We start from the raw sequence: 14559 nt of genomic DNA, 5'->3' as shown, positions 1-14559 counted from the left end.
GGTGTAGTACCAGCCCTAGTGCGGGCTTGGGTGAGCGCTGGTTAAGCGCGGTGGCACCACGCACAGCGTGCGGTGCGGGCTCCCTTTGAGAGAGCGAGAGAGTCAGCCAGCTAGGGTTACGTTGGGGGCATGATATTCTGGCTGACCTGGGGACATGTGACCGGATGATACTGGAGGAGGGCAAGGGCGAGAGAGATCGAGAAGGTGGGTGGGGCAAGAGGCGGAGCCAGCCCCAGCCCGGCCCGATATAAGGACCCCACCCCCCCCCCCCGTGAGGGGCTCGGGGTTCTTACTGTTGGAGAGGCAGTAGATCCACGTCAAGCTTCTAGCCCAGGGGTGTCCAAACTTTTTTTCCCAAGGGCCACATACAGAAAAATATACGAAGGACTGGGCCACTCACTAGACGTGAGGTATACTGCCTCACTTCTCATGCACTAATATTGGCAAAATCAATCAAATGCAGGTAAATTACGTTTGATAATTGAACATGTTTAAAGAAAAAAAGCCTCCATCATTAAATTTTTTACAATAAAGTTGGCAGGTCATTCTCTCAGTGACAGCCTCAGATTGGTTCTTAGGGTGCTGATCCGCCTTCATTGTCCTGTATGAAGGGAGAGACAAGAAGAGAAATAGGGGATGTGGATATTTCAAGCTTATTACACAAATAAATTATTGGGCTTGTTAACACATCAACTAATGTTTGCTAAAAAATTGTCATCAACTTTAATTGACTGAATTTATTAAGTAATTGGGCTTATTAACAAATGAAAACTGCGTGTAAAATTTTTTACTTACCTGTAATGGGAAGAATGTTGCGCTCAGTGGGAGCAGTGATGCTGCGCTTTGGTCTGAAGGATAGCTGGCAGGTCAGGAGTAAGTTTGGTAGTTGAGATCCGAAGGACGTCACGGAGATCGCTGTCGGTCGTTCTGGTTCTCAGTCTGCTTTTGTTCAGCGTTAACAGAGAGAATGTCCGCTGACAGATGTATGTTGAGCCGAACAGACTCATCATTCGTTTTGCGTGGCGTCTCATCAGAGGAAACTTGGCCTTTTCCAAGCTCCGGTAGAAGTCAGGTAGGGAGAGAAGCTAATGCTGATTCTTCAGAGAATCATCACACTGAATTTCGATCAGTTCTAATTGCAGACTCTCCTCCACTTCTTTTGCATCCATTGAAAACGGAGCCGCAAACAGTGTGATTTCCTTCTCAATGACAGAAATATCTTGGAAGTGCTGACTTAATTCTGTCATGAGAGATGTGATCACAGACACATATTCTCCCATTGTTGCAGAGAGCTTGGCATTTGGAAATGTGCATTTAATTTTGGTCAGCGTGGGGAAGTGCGCTACATTGAAGTTGCGCAGTTGTGACTCGAAGAGACGGAGCATCGCATGGAATGCTTTCATGTGCGCATACAGCTGTGGTACCAGCTGCTCTTTGCCTTGTAGTCTCTTGTTCAGGGTGTTGAGATGATCAGTGAGATCAACTAAAAAAGCCAGGTCTGCCAACCATAAAGGGCCACTGATCTCATGGAGAGGTCTGCCCTTTTCTTTCAAAAACTTGTCGATATTTGATCTCAGGGAATAAAACCGCTGCAGCACGGAGCCGCGACTGAGCCAGCGCACTTCAGAATGATAGAGTAGGTCCCCATATTCAGCGTCGACATCAGAGAGGAACGCTTGAAATTATCTGTGGTAAAGCCCTCGTGCCCGAATTATGTTGACAGTTTTCACAACTGTGTTCATCACATCGCCAAGCTGGATTATCTTGGCACAGAGGGCTTCTTGGTGGATGATACAGTGCATTTTGACAGCCTCACCTCCGCTCTCCCGCACCTTGGCACTCACCATAGAGGCCATTCCTTTGCGCTCGCCTGTCATTGCTGGAGCCCCATCCGTTGTAATTCCACACAACTTGTCCCATTTAACTCCAGCCTGGTCAATTGCATCTGACACAGCTTCAAACATGTCCTTCCCAGTTGTTGTCCCCTTTAGACTCCGAAGATCGAGCAGTTCCTCCGTAATGCAAAAATTATCAACTCCCCGCAAAAAAATGAACAGCTGTGCAGTGTCCGTGGCATCTGTGCTCTCATCACATTCAATCGAGTAAAAATCGAAAGCACAAGCTTTATCTGACACTTGTAGTTTTAAGTTAGCCGACAAGTCTTCAATTTGCCGCACAACCGTATTTCTGGAAATACTAACAACGTTGAAATCCTGCATTTTCTCCGGGCACAAAATTCCCATGACTTTAGTGAGGCACTGTTTGATGAAGTCACCGTCTGAGAAAGATTTCCCGTGTAGGGCAATGAGTTGAGCTGCTGACAGTTAGAATCTAGCGGCTGCCCTTGCTGCATACCGCAGGTGTATCAACCCTAAAAATACACGGTCTGCTTCGCAGCGGACGTTAAAGATCCGGCGACGTCATGTGCACGAGCAGGCCCATTTGTGTGCCGGCGTCACGATCCACATTTGCCAAATTTGCAAACGTACCCGCAAATAACTCGACTGGAATTATACCGGGGACCGGCAACTAAAAGAACAAGTGGCATTGTTTTTCGAATTCGTAAAAAAAAAACTCAATATTCAAGAGCTTGTATTGCATGTGAATACAAGACACTGCTGAATAAACAATATCACGAAGCAGTCCTTAAAGAACCGCATGCCACTCCAGAGCCGCAGGTAATAACAATCATCAGTATGCAGGGGGGGGGGGGAATGCAAAAAAAGACTTGGCAGTACCGTCCTGAAAGCAAGTCACGAGACTCGGCGAGGGTTTGCTGGGCAAAAAAACAATCCAATAACAAACCTTCAGCGCCAGCAGGCTCTTGTTGATCTCGGCGCCCTCGCGGCACATTTGCAGGTCGGAATTGCCCGTGTCGGCGCCGCGCTCGCTGCCGGCGAGATCCACGAGCGAGAACTTGCCGTGCAGGAGCTCGCCGCGCCTCAGTATCAGCTGGAAGATGGCGTGCGAGCGCGACGACGTCGCATTCGCCGATGTCTGGCCCGACGTCCTGTGCGCGCGTCACACGGGTTCCGCCTAGAGGTCTGTGCGCCAAGGAAAGCCTTTCCCGTTCCAAAACGCCTGCAAGTGCCGAACCTCGAAACGCACAAGCGGCTCGTACTCGCCGGAGAGAAACGTAGCGACACGATCGCCGCACTCTACGATATTCTGGTGCCAAACTGTGCCACACGCCCTCCCGCATGGGCCTTGTGGCAGCCTCGGTAACGATCAAGTTATTTTATTTTAGTTTTCATCATGTACACGTACGTCACCAGAACTCAATCAGAAGAAAAGCTGATGATGTACGCGTGCCGAACGGGATAGGCTTAAGTTGTGTACACGCGTATATATATATACGGACGTGCAGGCATTCCTCGATTCACGAAAGCGATGTGTTCCATCCAAAAAACACGGCGTAAAACAAAACGTTGTAAATCAGAATGTTTTTCTTTCGGAGTCATTCCAACTCTACTCCGAACCTAAAAATGCATACCTATATCACTTTTCACAATACAAAACAAATATTAAAACAATTGGATACCAGTAATAGGTGTTTACCCTTCTAGCTGGCACAAAAACTGACACCTTTATACAAGGGGATCATGTTTGTAATAACCACAACACAAGCAGTCAAAAATGCAAACAAAAAGAAACAACTCTGATAATGATATTGGCACTGTCCTTGAATTTGATTGGTCCACACCAGAGACGGATTTTCTTAGAGCCTAGTCTCCACTGGTGTTGGACCAGATGACACCATAAGGCGTGCAACTCAAAAACAGCGCACTATCAGAGTATTGAGAGCTCGGGGTAAGCCTTTACATTATGAGACCTCCTTTGCCAGTAACAAGATATAGTAATAGGTTTTACCCTTTTAGCTGGCACAAAAACTGACACCTTTATACAAGGGACTAGGCTCTAAGAAAAGCCGTCTTGGGTGTGGACCAATCAAATTCAAGGACAGTGCATATCATCAGAGTTGTTTCTTTTTGTTTGCATTTTTGACTGCTTGCGGTGTGGTTATTGCAAACATGATCCCTTGTATTCTTAGTTTTTTCGGTAAAGTCACGTTGAAGAGAAACAACAAAATAACAAAATATATATAAAACAATAAAAATTCTCACGACGTTTCGACCATAACTCAAACGGTCATCATCAGGTGTGTCGGTTTGCATAAATTTATTTTGGAAACGGCATATTTATTTATTTATATAAAAAATAACGTTTGCGTCACGCGCAACGATTGGCTGTTTGCCAGGACTAGTCCATCTATTTTTTGAAAAGAGGAGGGGGGAGACGAAATTTGTTTTTATGTATGCTGTCTGAAAGCCACTGTAAGCGTGAACAATCAATCAAGAACTGAAATGATTTATCAAATCTTTCCAATGATTGCTAAGATAGAATCCATCTTCTCGGTTGAAATTGTCTCTGTGTTTGTATATGTGGATAGCCTCATGAACGAATCTCTCATGGAAGCCAGATGGCTTACAAAGAACCTCCGTCTTGGAAAAGTCAATGGCATGTGAGCCTACTGAATTAGAACAATGATCTGCTACGGCCGAGGTGTTGGTCCTACCGTGTTTAAGGTCTGCTTTATGTTCACGAATGCGGTCCGAGATATGGCGTTTGGTTTCTCCAATGTAACTACTACCACAGAGGCAACTTAGTTTGTAGACACCAGGGTATTGTATGTCCGGAATCACATCTTTTACAGATGGAACCAGATCACGGATTTTATGTAATGTGTTGAAACGGACCTGGATCTTGTGTTTATTCAAGATTTTGGAGATTTTTTTTGTGATCCCAGCAATGTAGGGTAAAGTGATGGTATTGAAAGGCTCCTCAAGAGGGTTCTTCTTCATGGTTTGAGTGATAGCTTTGCGGATTGTATAGTCGGAGTAACCATTAGCCCTAAGAGCTTGGTGTACGTGCTTGAGTTCACTGCTTATGTGTTCCTGGTCGGATATGCATTGGGCTCTATGATACAGAGTCTTGATGAGAGAATTCTTCTGTGATGGATGGTGGTGGGAATCCGGTTTCAGATAAGCATCCGTATGGGTAGCTTTCCTGTAGACAGAGTGGCTCATTGAACCATCAGGTCTCTTTTTAATTAGGACATCCAAAAAAGGTATCTTGCCATCTATTTCGACTTCCATGGTAAATCTGATGGCTGGGTGTATGGAATTGATGTGGTCGAAGAATTGGTCTAGAGCAGGCCGGCCATGTGGCCAGATGACAAAAGTGTCATCCACGTACCTCTTCCATAAGGTTGGGCGCAGAGTGGCAGTCTGGATGGCGTCAGTCTCAAATTTATCCATGAAAATGTTAGCTATAACTGGAGAAAGGGGGGAGCCCATTGGGGTGCCCTCAGTTTGTTTGTAGAAAGTTCCATTCCAAGTGAAGTATGTATTGGTTAAACAGTGTCTCACCAGGGGGGGTACCTCAGTGTTTAGTCCTTGATGAACCAAGTCTTCAATGATTGCAATGGTGTCAGGTACAGGAACCTTGGTGAATAAGGAAACTACATCAAAACTGACAAGCAGGTCGTCTGGGGACAGGGAAATACCCTTGATTGTTGATACCAGGTGAGTAGAATTTTGTACCGCAGAGGTGGTCTTTCCAGTGAAAGGACGCAGGATTTCAGACAAAAAACGAGCTAGTTTGTAGGTGGGGGAGCTGATAGTAGAGACTATGGGACGAAGAGGTGTATCAACTTTATGTATTTTTGGTAAGCCGTATAATCTTGGTGGCCTGGCAGCAGAAGGTTTCAATGAAAACTGTTTAGATTGATCAATTAATGCGGTTGAATCAGAAATTATTTTGTTGGTTTGTGTGACGAGGCTGTTGGTGGGATCTCTTTTTATTTTTGTATAACTACCATCGTCGAGTAATTCTTTAATTTTGTTGTTGTATTCTATTTTATCCATGATAACAGTAGCATTGCCTTTGTCAGCTGAGAGAACTACAATATCATTCCTCTTTTTTAATTTATATAATTCAAAACGCTCATTTTTGCTGAGGTTGCTAGCTGGCATCTTAGCGTTTTTGAGGGTTGCAGCGATTTCAGATCTTGCTACGTCTGCAGCGATGTGACCCAGGCCCCTGAGAGCAACGTCTACTTGGGCAATTATATCATTAACTGGTATGTGTTTAGGTGTGACTGCAAAGTTTAGACCTTTAGCTAAAACGGATTTCAGACCATCGGAAATAGAACTGTTACTGCGATTAATTACGACTTTATTAACGTCTAACTTTTTGGTGTGTGGGTCCGGTCTTTTGTTGAATAGGAGGTTAAATTTGGAAATCAGGTTTTCCTTACATTTGGTCGACATAGTAGCAGCTGAAGAGGCAGTCATATTGTCTACATGTTCCCAATCCGATGTGGACATTATTGCCGTCAATGATAAGTGTGATTTGTAGAGTGTCTTGTCTAACTGATCTAGTTCTGTGCGTATAAGTCTGATTTTTTCTGAGATAAGAGCTAAGCTAGTTTTGAAAAGAATTCGTTTCGCATTAGAAGAAGTTACAGTAGCAGAGGTGAGTGTAAATGCGATTGGTATTACCCCAGAGTCGCGGCATCTCTTCAGGAAGGTGAGAGACTCGATCAGCTGAGCTTTCTTATCCCGGAGTTTGTTGAAAGATCTTAAAGTTATGTGAAAACCCTCCCCGTAGAGGCGATTAAATTTTGATTTAAAGCTTTCGTGACTGCAGTAATTCATATTCTTAGTTTTTTCGGTAAAGTCACGTTGAAGAGAAACAACAAAATAACAAAATATATATAAAACAATAAAAATTCTCACGACGTTTCGACCATAACTCAAACGGTCATCATCAGGTGTGTCGGTTTGCATAAATTTATTTTGGAAACGGCATATTTATTTATTTATATAAAAAATAACGTTTGCGTCACGCGCAACGATTGGCTGTTTGCCAGGACTAGTCCATCTATTTTTTGAAAAGAGGAGGGGGGAGACGAAATTTGTTTTTATGTATGCTGTCTGAAAGCCACTGTAAGCGTGAACAATCAATCAAGAACTGAAATGATTTATCAAATCTTTCCAATGATTGCTAAGATAGAATCCATCTTCTCGGTTGAAATTGTCTCTGTGTTTGTATATGTGGATAGCCTCATGAACGAATCTCTCATGGAAGCCAGATGGCTTACAAAGAACCTCCGTCTTGGAAAAGTCAATGGCATGTGAGCCTACTGAATTAGAACAATGATCTGCTACGGCCGAGGTGTTGGTCCTACCGTGTTTAAGGTCTGCTTTATGTTCACGAATGCGGTCCGAGATATGGCGTTTGGTTTCTCCAATGTAACTACTACCACAGAGGCAACTTAGTTTGTAGACACCAGGGTATTGTATGTCCGGAATCACATCTTTTACAGATGGAACCAGATCACGGATTTTATGTAATGTGTTGAAACGGACCTGGATCTTGTGTTTATTCAAGATTTTGGAGATCTTTTTTGTGATCCCAGCAATGTAGGGTAAAGTGATGGTATTGAAAGGCTCCTCAAGAGGGTTCTTCTTCATGGTTTGAGTGATAGCTTTGCGGATTGTATAGTCGGAGTAACCATTAGCCCTAAGAGCTTGGTGTACGTGCTTGAGTTCACTGCTTATGTGTTCCTGGTCGGATATGCATTGGGCTCTATGATACAGAGTCTTGATGAGAGAATTCTTCTGTGATGGATGGTGGTGGGAATCCGGTTTCAGATAAGCATCCGTATGGGTAGCTTTCCTGTAGACAGAGTGGCTCATTGAACCATCAGGTCTCTTTTTAATTAGGACATCCAAAAAAGGTATCTTGCCATCTATTTCGACTTCCATGGTAAATCTGATGGCTGGGTGTATGGAATTGATGTGGTCGAAGAATTGGTCTAGAGCAGGCCGGCCATGTGGCCAGATGACAAAAGTGTCATCCACGTACCTCTTCCATAAGGTTGGGCGCAGAGTGGCAGTCTGGATGGCGTCAGTCTCAAATTTCTCCATGAAAATGTTAGCTATAACTGGAGAAAGGGGGGAGCCCATTGGGGTGCCCTCAGTTTGTTTGTAGAAAGTTCCATTCCAAGTGAAGTATGTATTGGTTACCAAAAATACATAAAGTTGATACACCTCTTCGTCCCATAGTCTCTACTATCAGCTCCCCCACCTACAAACTAGCTCGTTTTTTGTCTGAAATCCTGCGTCCTTTCACTGGAAAGACCACCTCTGCGGTACAAAATTCTACTCACCTGGTATCAACAATCAAGGGTATTTCCCTGTCCCCAGACGACCTGCTTGTCAGTTTTGATGTAGTTTCCTTATTCACCAAGGTTCCTGTACCTGACACCATTGCAATCATTGAAGACTTGGTTCATCAAGGACTAAACACTGAGGTACCCCCCCTGGTGAGACACTGTTTAACCAATACATACTTCACTTGGAATGGAACTTTCTACAAACAAACTGAGGGCACCCCAATGGGCTCCCCCCTTTCTCCAGTTATAGCTAACATTTTCATGGAGAAATTTGAGACTGACGCCATCCAGACTGCCACTCTGCGCCCAACCTTATGGAAGAGGTACGTGGATGACACTTTTGTCATCTGGCCACATGGCCGGCCTGCTCTAGACCAATTCTTCGACCACATCAATTCCATACACCCAGCCATCAGATTTACCATGGAAGTCGAAATAGATGGCAAGATACCTTTTTTGGATGTCCTAATTAAAAAGAGACCTGATGGTTCAATGAGCCACTCTGTCTACAGGAAAGCTACCCATACGGATGCTTATCTGAAACCGGATTCCCACCACCATCCATCACAGAAGAATTCTCTCATCAAGACTCTGTATCATAGAGCCCAATGCATATCCGACCAGGAACACATAAGCAGTGAACTCAAGCACGTACACCAAGCTCTTAGGGCTAATGGTTACTCCGACTATACAATCCGCAAAGCTATCACTCAAACCATGAAGAAGAACCCTCTTGAGGAGCCTTTCAATACCATCACTTTACCCTACATTGCTGGGATCACAAAAAAGATCTCCAAAATCTTGAATAAACACAAGATCCAGGTCCGTTTCAACACATTACATAAAATCCGTGATCTGGTTCCATCTGTAAAAGATGTGATTCCGGACATACAATACCCTGGTGTCTACAAACTAAGTTGCCTCTGTGGTAGTAGTTACATTGGAGAAACCAAACGCCATATCTCGGACCGCATTCGTGAACATAAAGCAGACCTTAAACACGGTAGGACCAACACCTCGGCCGTAGCAGATCATTGTTCTAATTCAGTAGGCTCACATGCCATTGACTTTTCCAAGACGGAGGTTCTTTGTAAGCCATCTGGCTTCCATGAGAGATTCGTTCATGAGGCTATCCACATATACAAACACAGAGACAATTTCAACCGAGAAGATGGATTCTATCTTAGCAATCATTGGAAAGATTTGATAAATCATTTCAGTTCTTGATTGATTGTTCACGCTTACAGTGGCTTTCAGACAGCATACATAAAAACAAATTTCGTCTCCCCCCTCCTCTTTTCAAAAAATAGATGGACTAGTCCTGGCAAACAGCCAATCGTTGCGCGTGACGCAAACGTTATTTTTTATATAAATAAATAAATATGCCGTTTCCAAAATAAATTTATGCAAACCGACACACCTGATGATGACCGTTTGAGTTATGGTCGAAACGTCGTGAGAATTTTTATTGTTTTATATATATTTTGTTATTTTGTTGTTTCTCTTCAACGTGACTTTACCGAAAAAACTAAGAATATGAATTACTGCAGTCACGAAAGCTTTAAATCAAAATTTAATCGCCTCTACGGGGAGGGTTTTCACATAACTTTAAGATCTTTCAACAAACTCCGGGATAAGAAAGCTCAGCTGATCGAGTCTCTCACCTTCCTGAAGAGATGCCGCGACTCTGGGGTAATACCAATCGCATTTACACTCACCTCTGCTACTGTAACTTCTTCTAATGCGAAACGAATTCTTTTCAAAACTAGCTTAGCTCTTATCTCAGAAAAAATCAGACTTATACGCACAGAACTAGATCAGTTAGACAAGACACTCTACAAATCACACTTATCATTGACGGCAATAATGTCCACATCGGATTGGGAACATGTAGACAATATGACTGCCTCTTCAGCTGCTACTATGTCGACCAAATGTAAGGAAAACCTGATTTCCAAATTTAACCTCCTATTCAACAAAAGACCGGACCCACACACCAAAAAGTTAGACGTTAATAAAGTCGTAATTAATCGCAGTAACAGTTCTATTTCCGATGGTCTGAAATCCGTTTTAGCTAAAGGTCTAAACTTTGCAGTCACACCTAAACACATACCAGTTAATGATATAATTGCCCAAGTAGACGTTGCTCTCAGGGGCCTGGGTCACATCGCTGCAGACGTAGCAAGATCTGAAATCGCTGCAACCCTCAAAAACGCTAAGATGCCAGCTAGCAACCTCAGCAAAAATGAGCGTTTTGAATTATATAAATTAAAAAAGAGGAATGATATTGTAGTTCTCTCAGCTGACAAAGGCAATGCTACTGTTATCATGGATAAAATAGAATACAACAACAAAATTAAAGAATTACTCGACGATGGTAGTTATACAAAAATAAAAAGAGATCCCACCAACAGCCTCGTCACACAAACCAACAAAATAATTTCTGATTCAACCGCATTAATTGATCAATCTAAACAGTTTTCATTGAAACCTTCTGCTGCCAGGCCACCAAGATTATACGGCTTACCAAAAATACATAAAGTTGATACACCTCTTCGTCCCATAGTCTCTACTATCAGCTCCCCCACCTACAAACTAGCTCGTTTTTTGTCTGAAATCCTGCGTCCTTTCACTGGAAAGACCACCTCTGCGGTACAAAATTCTACTCACCTGGTATCAACAATCAAGGGTATTTCCCTGTCCCCAGACGACCTGCTTGTCAGTTTTGATGTAGTTTCCTTATTCACCAAGGTTCCTGTACCTGACACCATTGCAATCATTGAAGACTTGGTTCATCAAGGACTAAACACTGAGGTACCCCCCCTGGTGAGACACTGTTTAACCAATACATACTTCACTTGGAATGGAACTTTCTACAAACAAACTGAGGGCACCCCAATGGGCTCCCCCTTTCTCCAGTTATAGCTAACATTTTCATGGAGAAATTTGAGACTGACGCCATCCAGACTGCCACTCTGCGCCCAACCTTATGGAAGAGGTACGTGGATGACACTTTTGTCATCTGGCCACATGGCCGGCCTGCTCTAGACCAATTCTTCGACCACATCAATTCCATACACCCAGCCATCAGATTTACCATGGAAGTCGAAATAGATGGCAAGATACCTTTTTTGGATGTCCTAATTAAAAAGAGACCTGATGGTTCAATGAGCCACTCTGTCTACAGGAAAGCTACCCATACGGATGCTTATCTGAAACCGGATTCCCACCACCATCCATCACAGAAGAATTCTCTCATCAAGACTCTGTATCATAGAGCCCAATGCATATCCGACCAGGAACACATAAGCAGTGAACTCAAGCACGTACACCAAGCTCTTAGGGCTAATGGTTACTCCGACTATACAATCCGCAAAGCTATCACTCAAACCATGAAGAAGAACCCTCTTGAGGAGCCTTTCAATACCATCACTTTACCCTACATTGCTGGGATCACAAAAAAGATCTCCAAAATCTTGAATAAACACAAGATCCAGGTCCGTTTCAACACATTACATAAAATCCGTGATCTGGTTCCATCTGTAAAAGATGTGATTCCGGACATACAATACCCTGGTGTCTACAAACTAAGTTGCCTCTGTGGTAGTAGTTACATTGGAGAAACCAAACGCCATATCTCGGACCGCATTCGTGAACATAAAGCAGACCTTAAACACGGTAGGACCAACACCTCGGCCGTAGCAGATCATTGTTCTAATTCAGTAGGCTCACATGCCATTGACTTTTCCAAGACGGAGGTTCTTTGTAAGCCATCTGGCTTCCATGAGAGATTCGTTCATGAGGCTATCCACATATACAAACACAGAGACAATTTCAACCGAGAAGATGGATTCTATCTTAGCAATCATTGGAAAGATTTGATAAATCATTTCAGTTCTTGATTGATTGTTCACGCTTACAGTGGCTTTCAGACAGCATACATAAAAACAAATTTCGTCTCCCCCCTCCTCTTTTCAAAAAATAGATGGACTAGTCCTGGCAAACAGCCAATCGTTGCGCGTGACGCAAACGTTATTTTTTATATAAATAAATAAATATGCCGTTTCCAAAATAAATTTATGCAAACCGACACACCTGATGATGACCGTTTGAGTTATGGTCGAAACGTCGTGAGAATTTTTATTGTTTTATATATATTTTGTTATTTTGTTGTTTCTCTTCAACGTGACTTTACCGAAAAAACTAAGAATATGATCCCTTGTATTAAGGTGTCAGTTTTCGTGCCAGCTAGAAGGGTAAAACCTATTCCTATATCTTGTTACTGGCAAAGGAGGTCTCATAATTGGATACTAATTAATTAAATGAAAGTATTATTATCACCGAATTATTTGTTTTATACATGTGCGTGCGTGCTGACCTGCACTTGCTCCCAGTCTCAATGAGGGCGAGCACCTCTTCGCTGGAGGAGACGGGGCACTCGATGAGCCCCAACACCTGCACCTGCTGCTTGCTATCTTCCAGTATTCGCAGGGGCGCCCGCTTATTCAGCAAATCGAACACCTGCAATTCCAGTCACACGGAGACAAAAACCCCCACCCACCTCATGGCCTTAACAGACTTTTGGGGCAAGTGCTGTTATAAGCGAGCACCCTACCTTTGCCGGCACGGTACACGAGGTGGTGGTTGGTTATGACATTATAATGCATTATAATAAGGTCGCACTCAGTACACACAAAGTGCCTGCCACCAATGAACCACAATACCTTGCCGATTCTCGTCAAGAAACATAAACCATCATCGCGCGAACACCGGTCATCCTCACAGCAGCGGCTTTTGGCTTGGCCACCGAACAAAGGTGGTCACCGCATCGTGCGCTTTCAGAAGCGCTCCTGCGGCCATCTTCAGTGCTCTTCCTTTGGGTATTATGAAGACATTTTTAAACCTGGATTGAAAACGAATTTCTTTGGAACTGCTTTTTGCGTTTAATTTGTCGTCCTTCCCCCGCACCGCCGATTAGCACGGTTGGCCACATATGGTGCGAAAGAAGTTCAACATACAGCAATAGGTTTTACCCTTTTAACTGGCACAAAAACTGACACCTTTAAAAGGGTAAAACCTATTACTATATCTTGTTACTGGCAAAGGAGGTCTCATAAAAGTTTAACATGCTCAATCATGCTCAACCATCTGTGTCTCCTCGGCGGCAAATTTTACACGCCACACCAGGTATTCCACTTTGAGGCTGTCGACCTATGGGAGGACCCAGGACGGGTTCGGATAATCGTCACTGGCGATGGCCGTGGACGGGGATCGAACTCGAGTTGCCGGGTTCGTAGCGCGGCACGCTAATCGCGACACCACTGCTCCCCACACACCCCAAATAGCATTCGGGTAAGGAACCCAGGGGGCCCATGGGCTGTACCTGGTTCACATTTATTTCATACAACCGGCAGTTTGCGCACCGCGCTTTGAACCTGGCGACCTGAATTCCCATTCCCAGCCATGGCTGACATCAGTGGCGAGTTGATGTCCGAACCGGTCCTGGGAAGCCCATTCACCAACAACCCGCACTGACCAGCATGCTGAAGTTACCCATGACGGACGTGACATGGGGAGGGGCCCTTCATTCAGAGGTTGAGAAAAGACTATAAAAATTACATCGCATTCCATTCACACGCACATCTGCACACATGCTGCATTCCCACGGGCATTCCATTCATTCACACGCTCACACTCATTACATGCGCACGTCCTCACCTTCCCGCTGTAGATCTCAAAGAAGGTGGCGTACACGTGCAGATTCAGATGTCTGTAGTGCTTGTCTCCCTGCAGGTCAAACACATCCCGTGCTAGGCAGGATGGGGGAGGGAGGGTGGGAAAGTCAAAGAAAAATTATAAATTCCACCTATCATCATTATTTCTATGGGACCATTATGCCAGTATCAAAATATTGAATGATTTAATTTAAAGTTTTAACTATTCTTGACCATCGGTAATCATCCCTCCTAGACGTACATCGTCCTGCCCAAGCGCTCTTACTTTACTTGGGTGACCACCATGCACACATGGGTTATTATACGGCTATGGGGGCTAAATGCTGTGCAGCAGACGGCAGTCAAGCAAACCAAGTGTTGTACTGTATTTCTATGCTCTAACGTCTATGCAACCCACTTTCAACAACACGCACTTATCAGCGGGGAAGAAGGATAATGCTCGCGGCTGGCATCTCGCGAGGAGGCCCTCGTCAGCCTCTTTTGATAATTGTCACTATCGCCAGCATTTTATTTGAAGATTTCAGAGTCGCTTGCTCAGCTTTCTAACTAGAGCATAAGTTCCATGAGACACCCAACACCAGC

General features: G+C 44.0%; 1 protein-coding gene across 1 annotated transcript in view; it reads right to left on the bottom strand.

Moving 5' to 3' along the window:
• The window catches only part of LOC142925142 (kinesin-like protein KIF2A), a 30540-nt gene that overhangs the window by 883 nt on the left and 15098 nt on the right, over positions 1-14559 (bottom strand). The window contains exons 5-7 of the mRNA XM_076068099.1: positions 13961-14056; positions 12621-12763; positions 2806-3010 (exon numbers count right to left, since the gene is read on the bottom strand). Coding sequence (XP_075924214.1) covers positions 2806-3010; positions 12621-12763; positions 13961-14056 — 444 coding nt within the window. The remainder of the gene's footprint in view (positions 1-2805; positions 3011-12620; positions 12764-13960; positions 14057-14559) is intronic.

Source organism: Petromyzon marinus, chromosome 1, assembly GCF_048934315.1.
Source record: "Petromyzon marinus isolate PM22_M1 ecotype Great Lakes invasive population chromosome 1, UKy_Petmar_22M1.pri1.0, whole genome shotgun sequence".
In the NCBI taxonomy this organism is placed as follows: Eukaryota; Metazoa; Chordata; class Hyperoartia; order Petromyzontiformes; family Petromyzontidae; genus Petromyzon; species Petromyzon marinus.
Note: the sequence above shows the minus strand (reverse complement) of the source record. Positions and strands in the feature narration are given on the sequence as shown.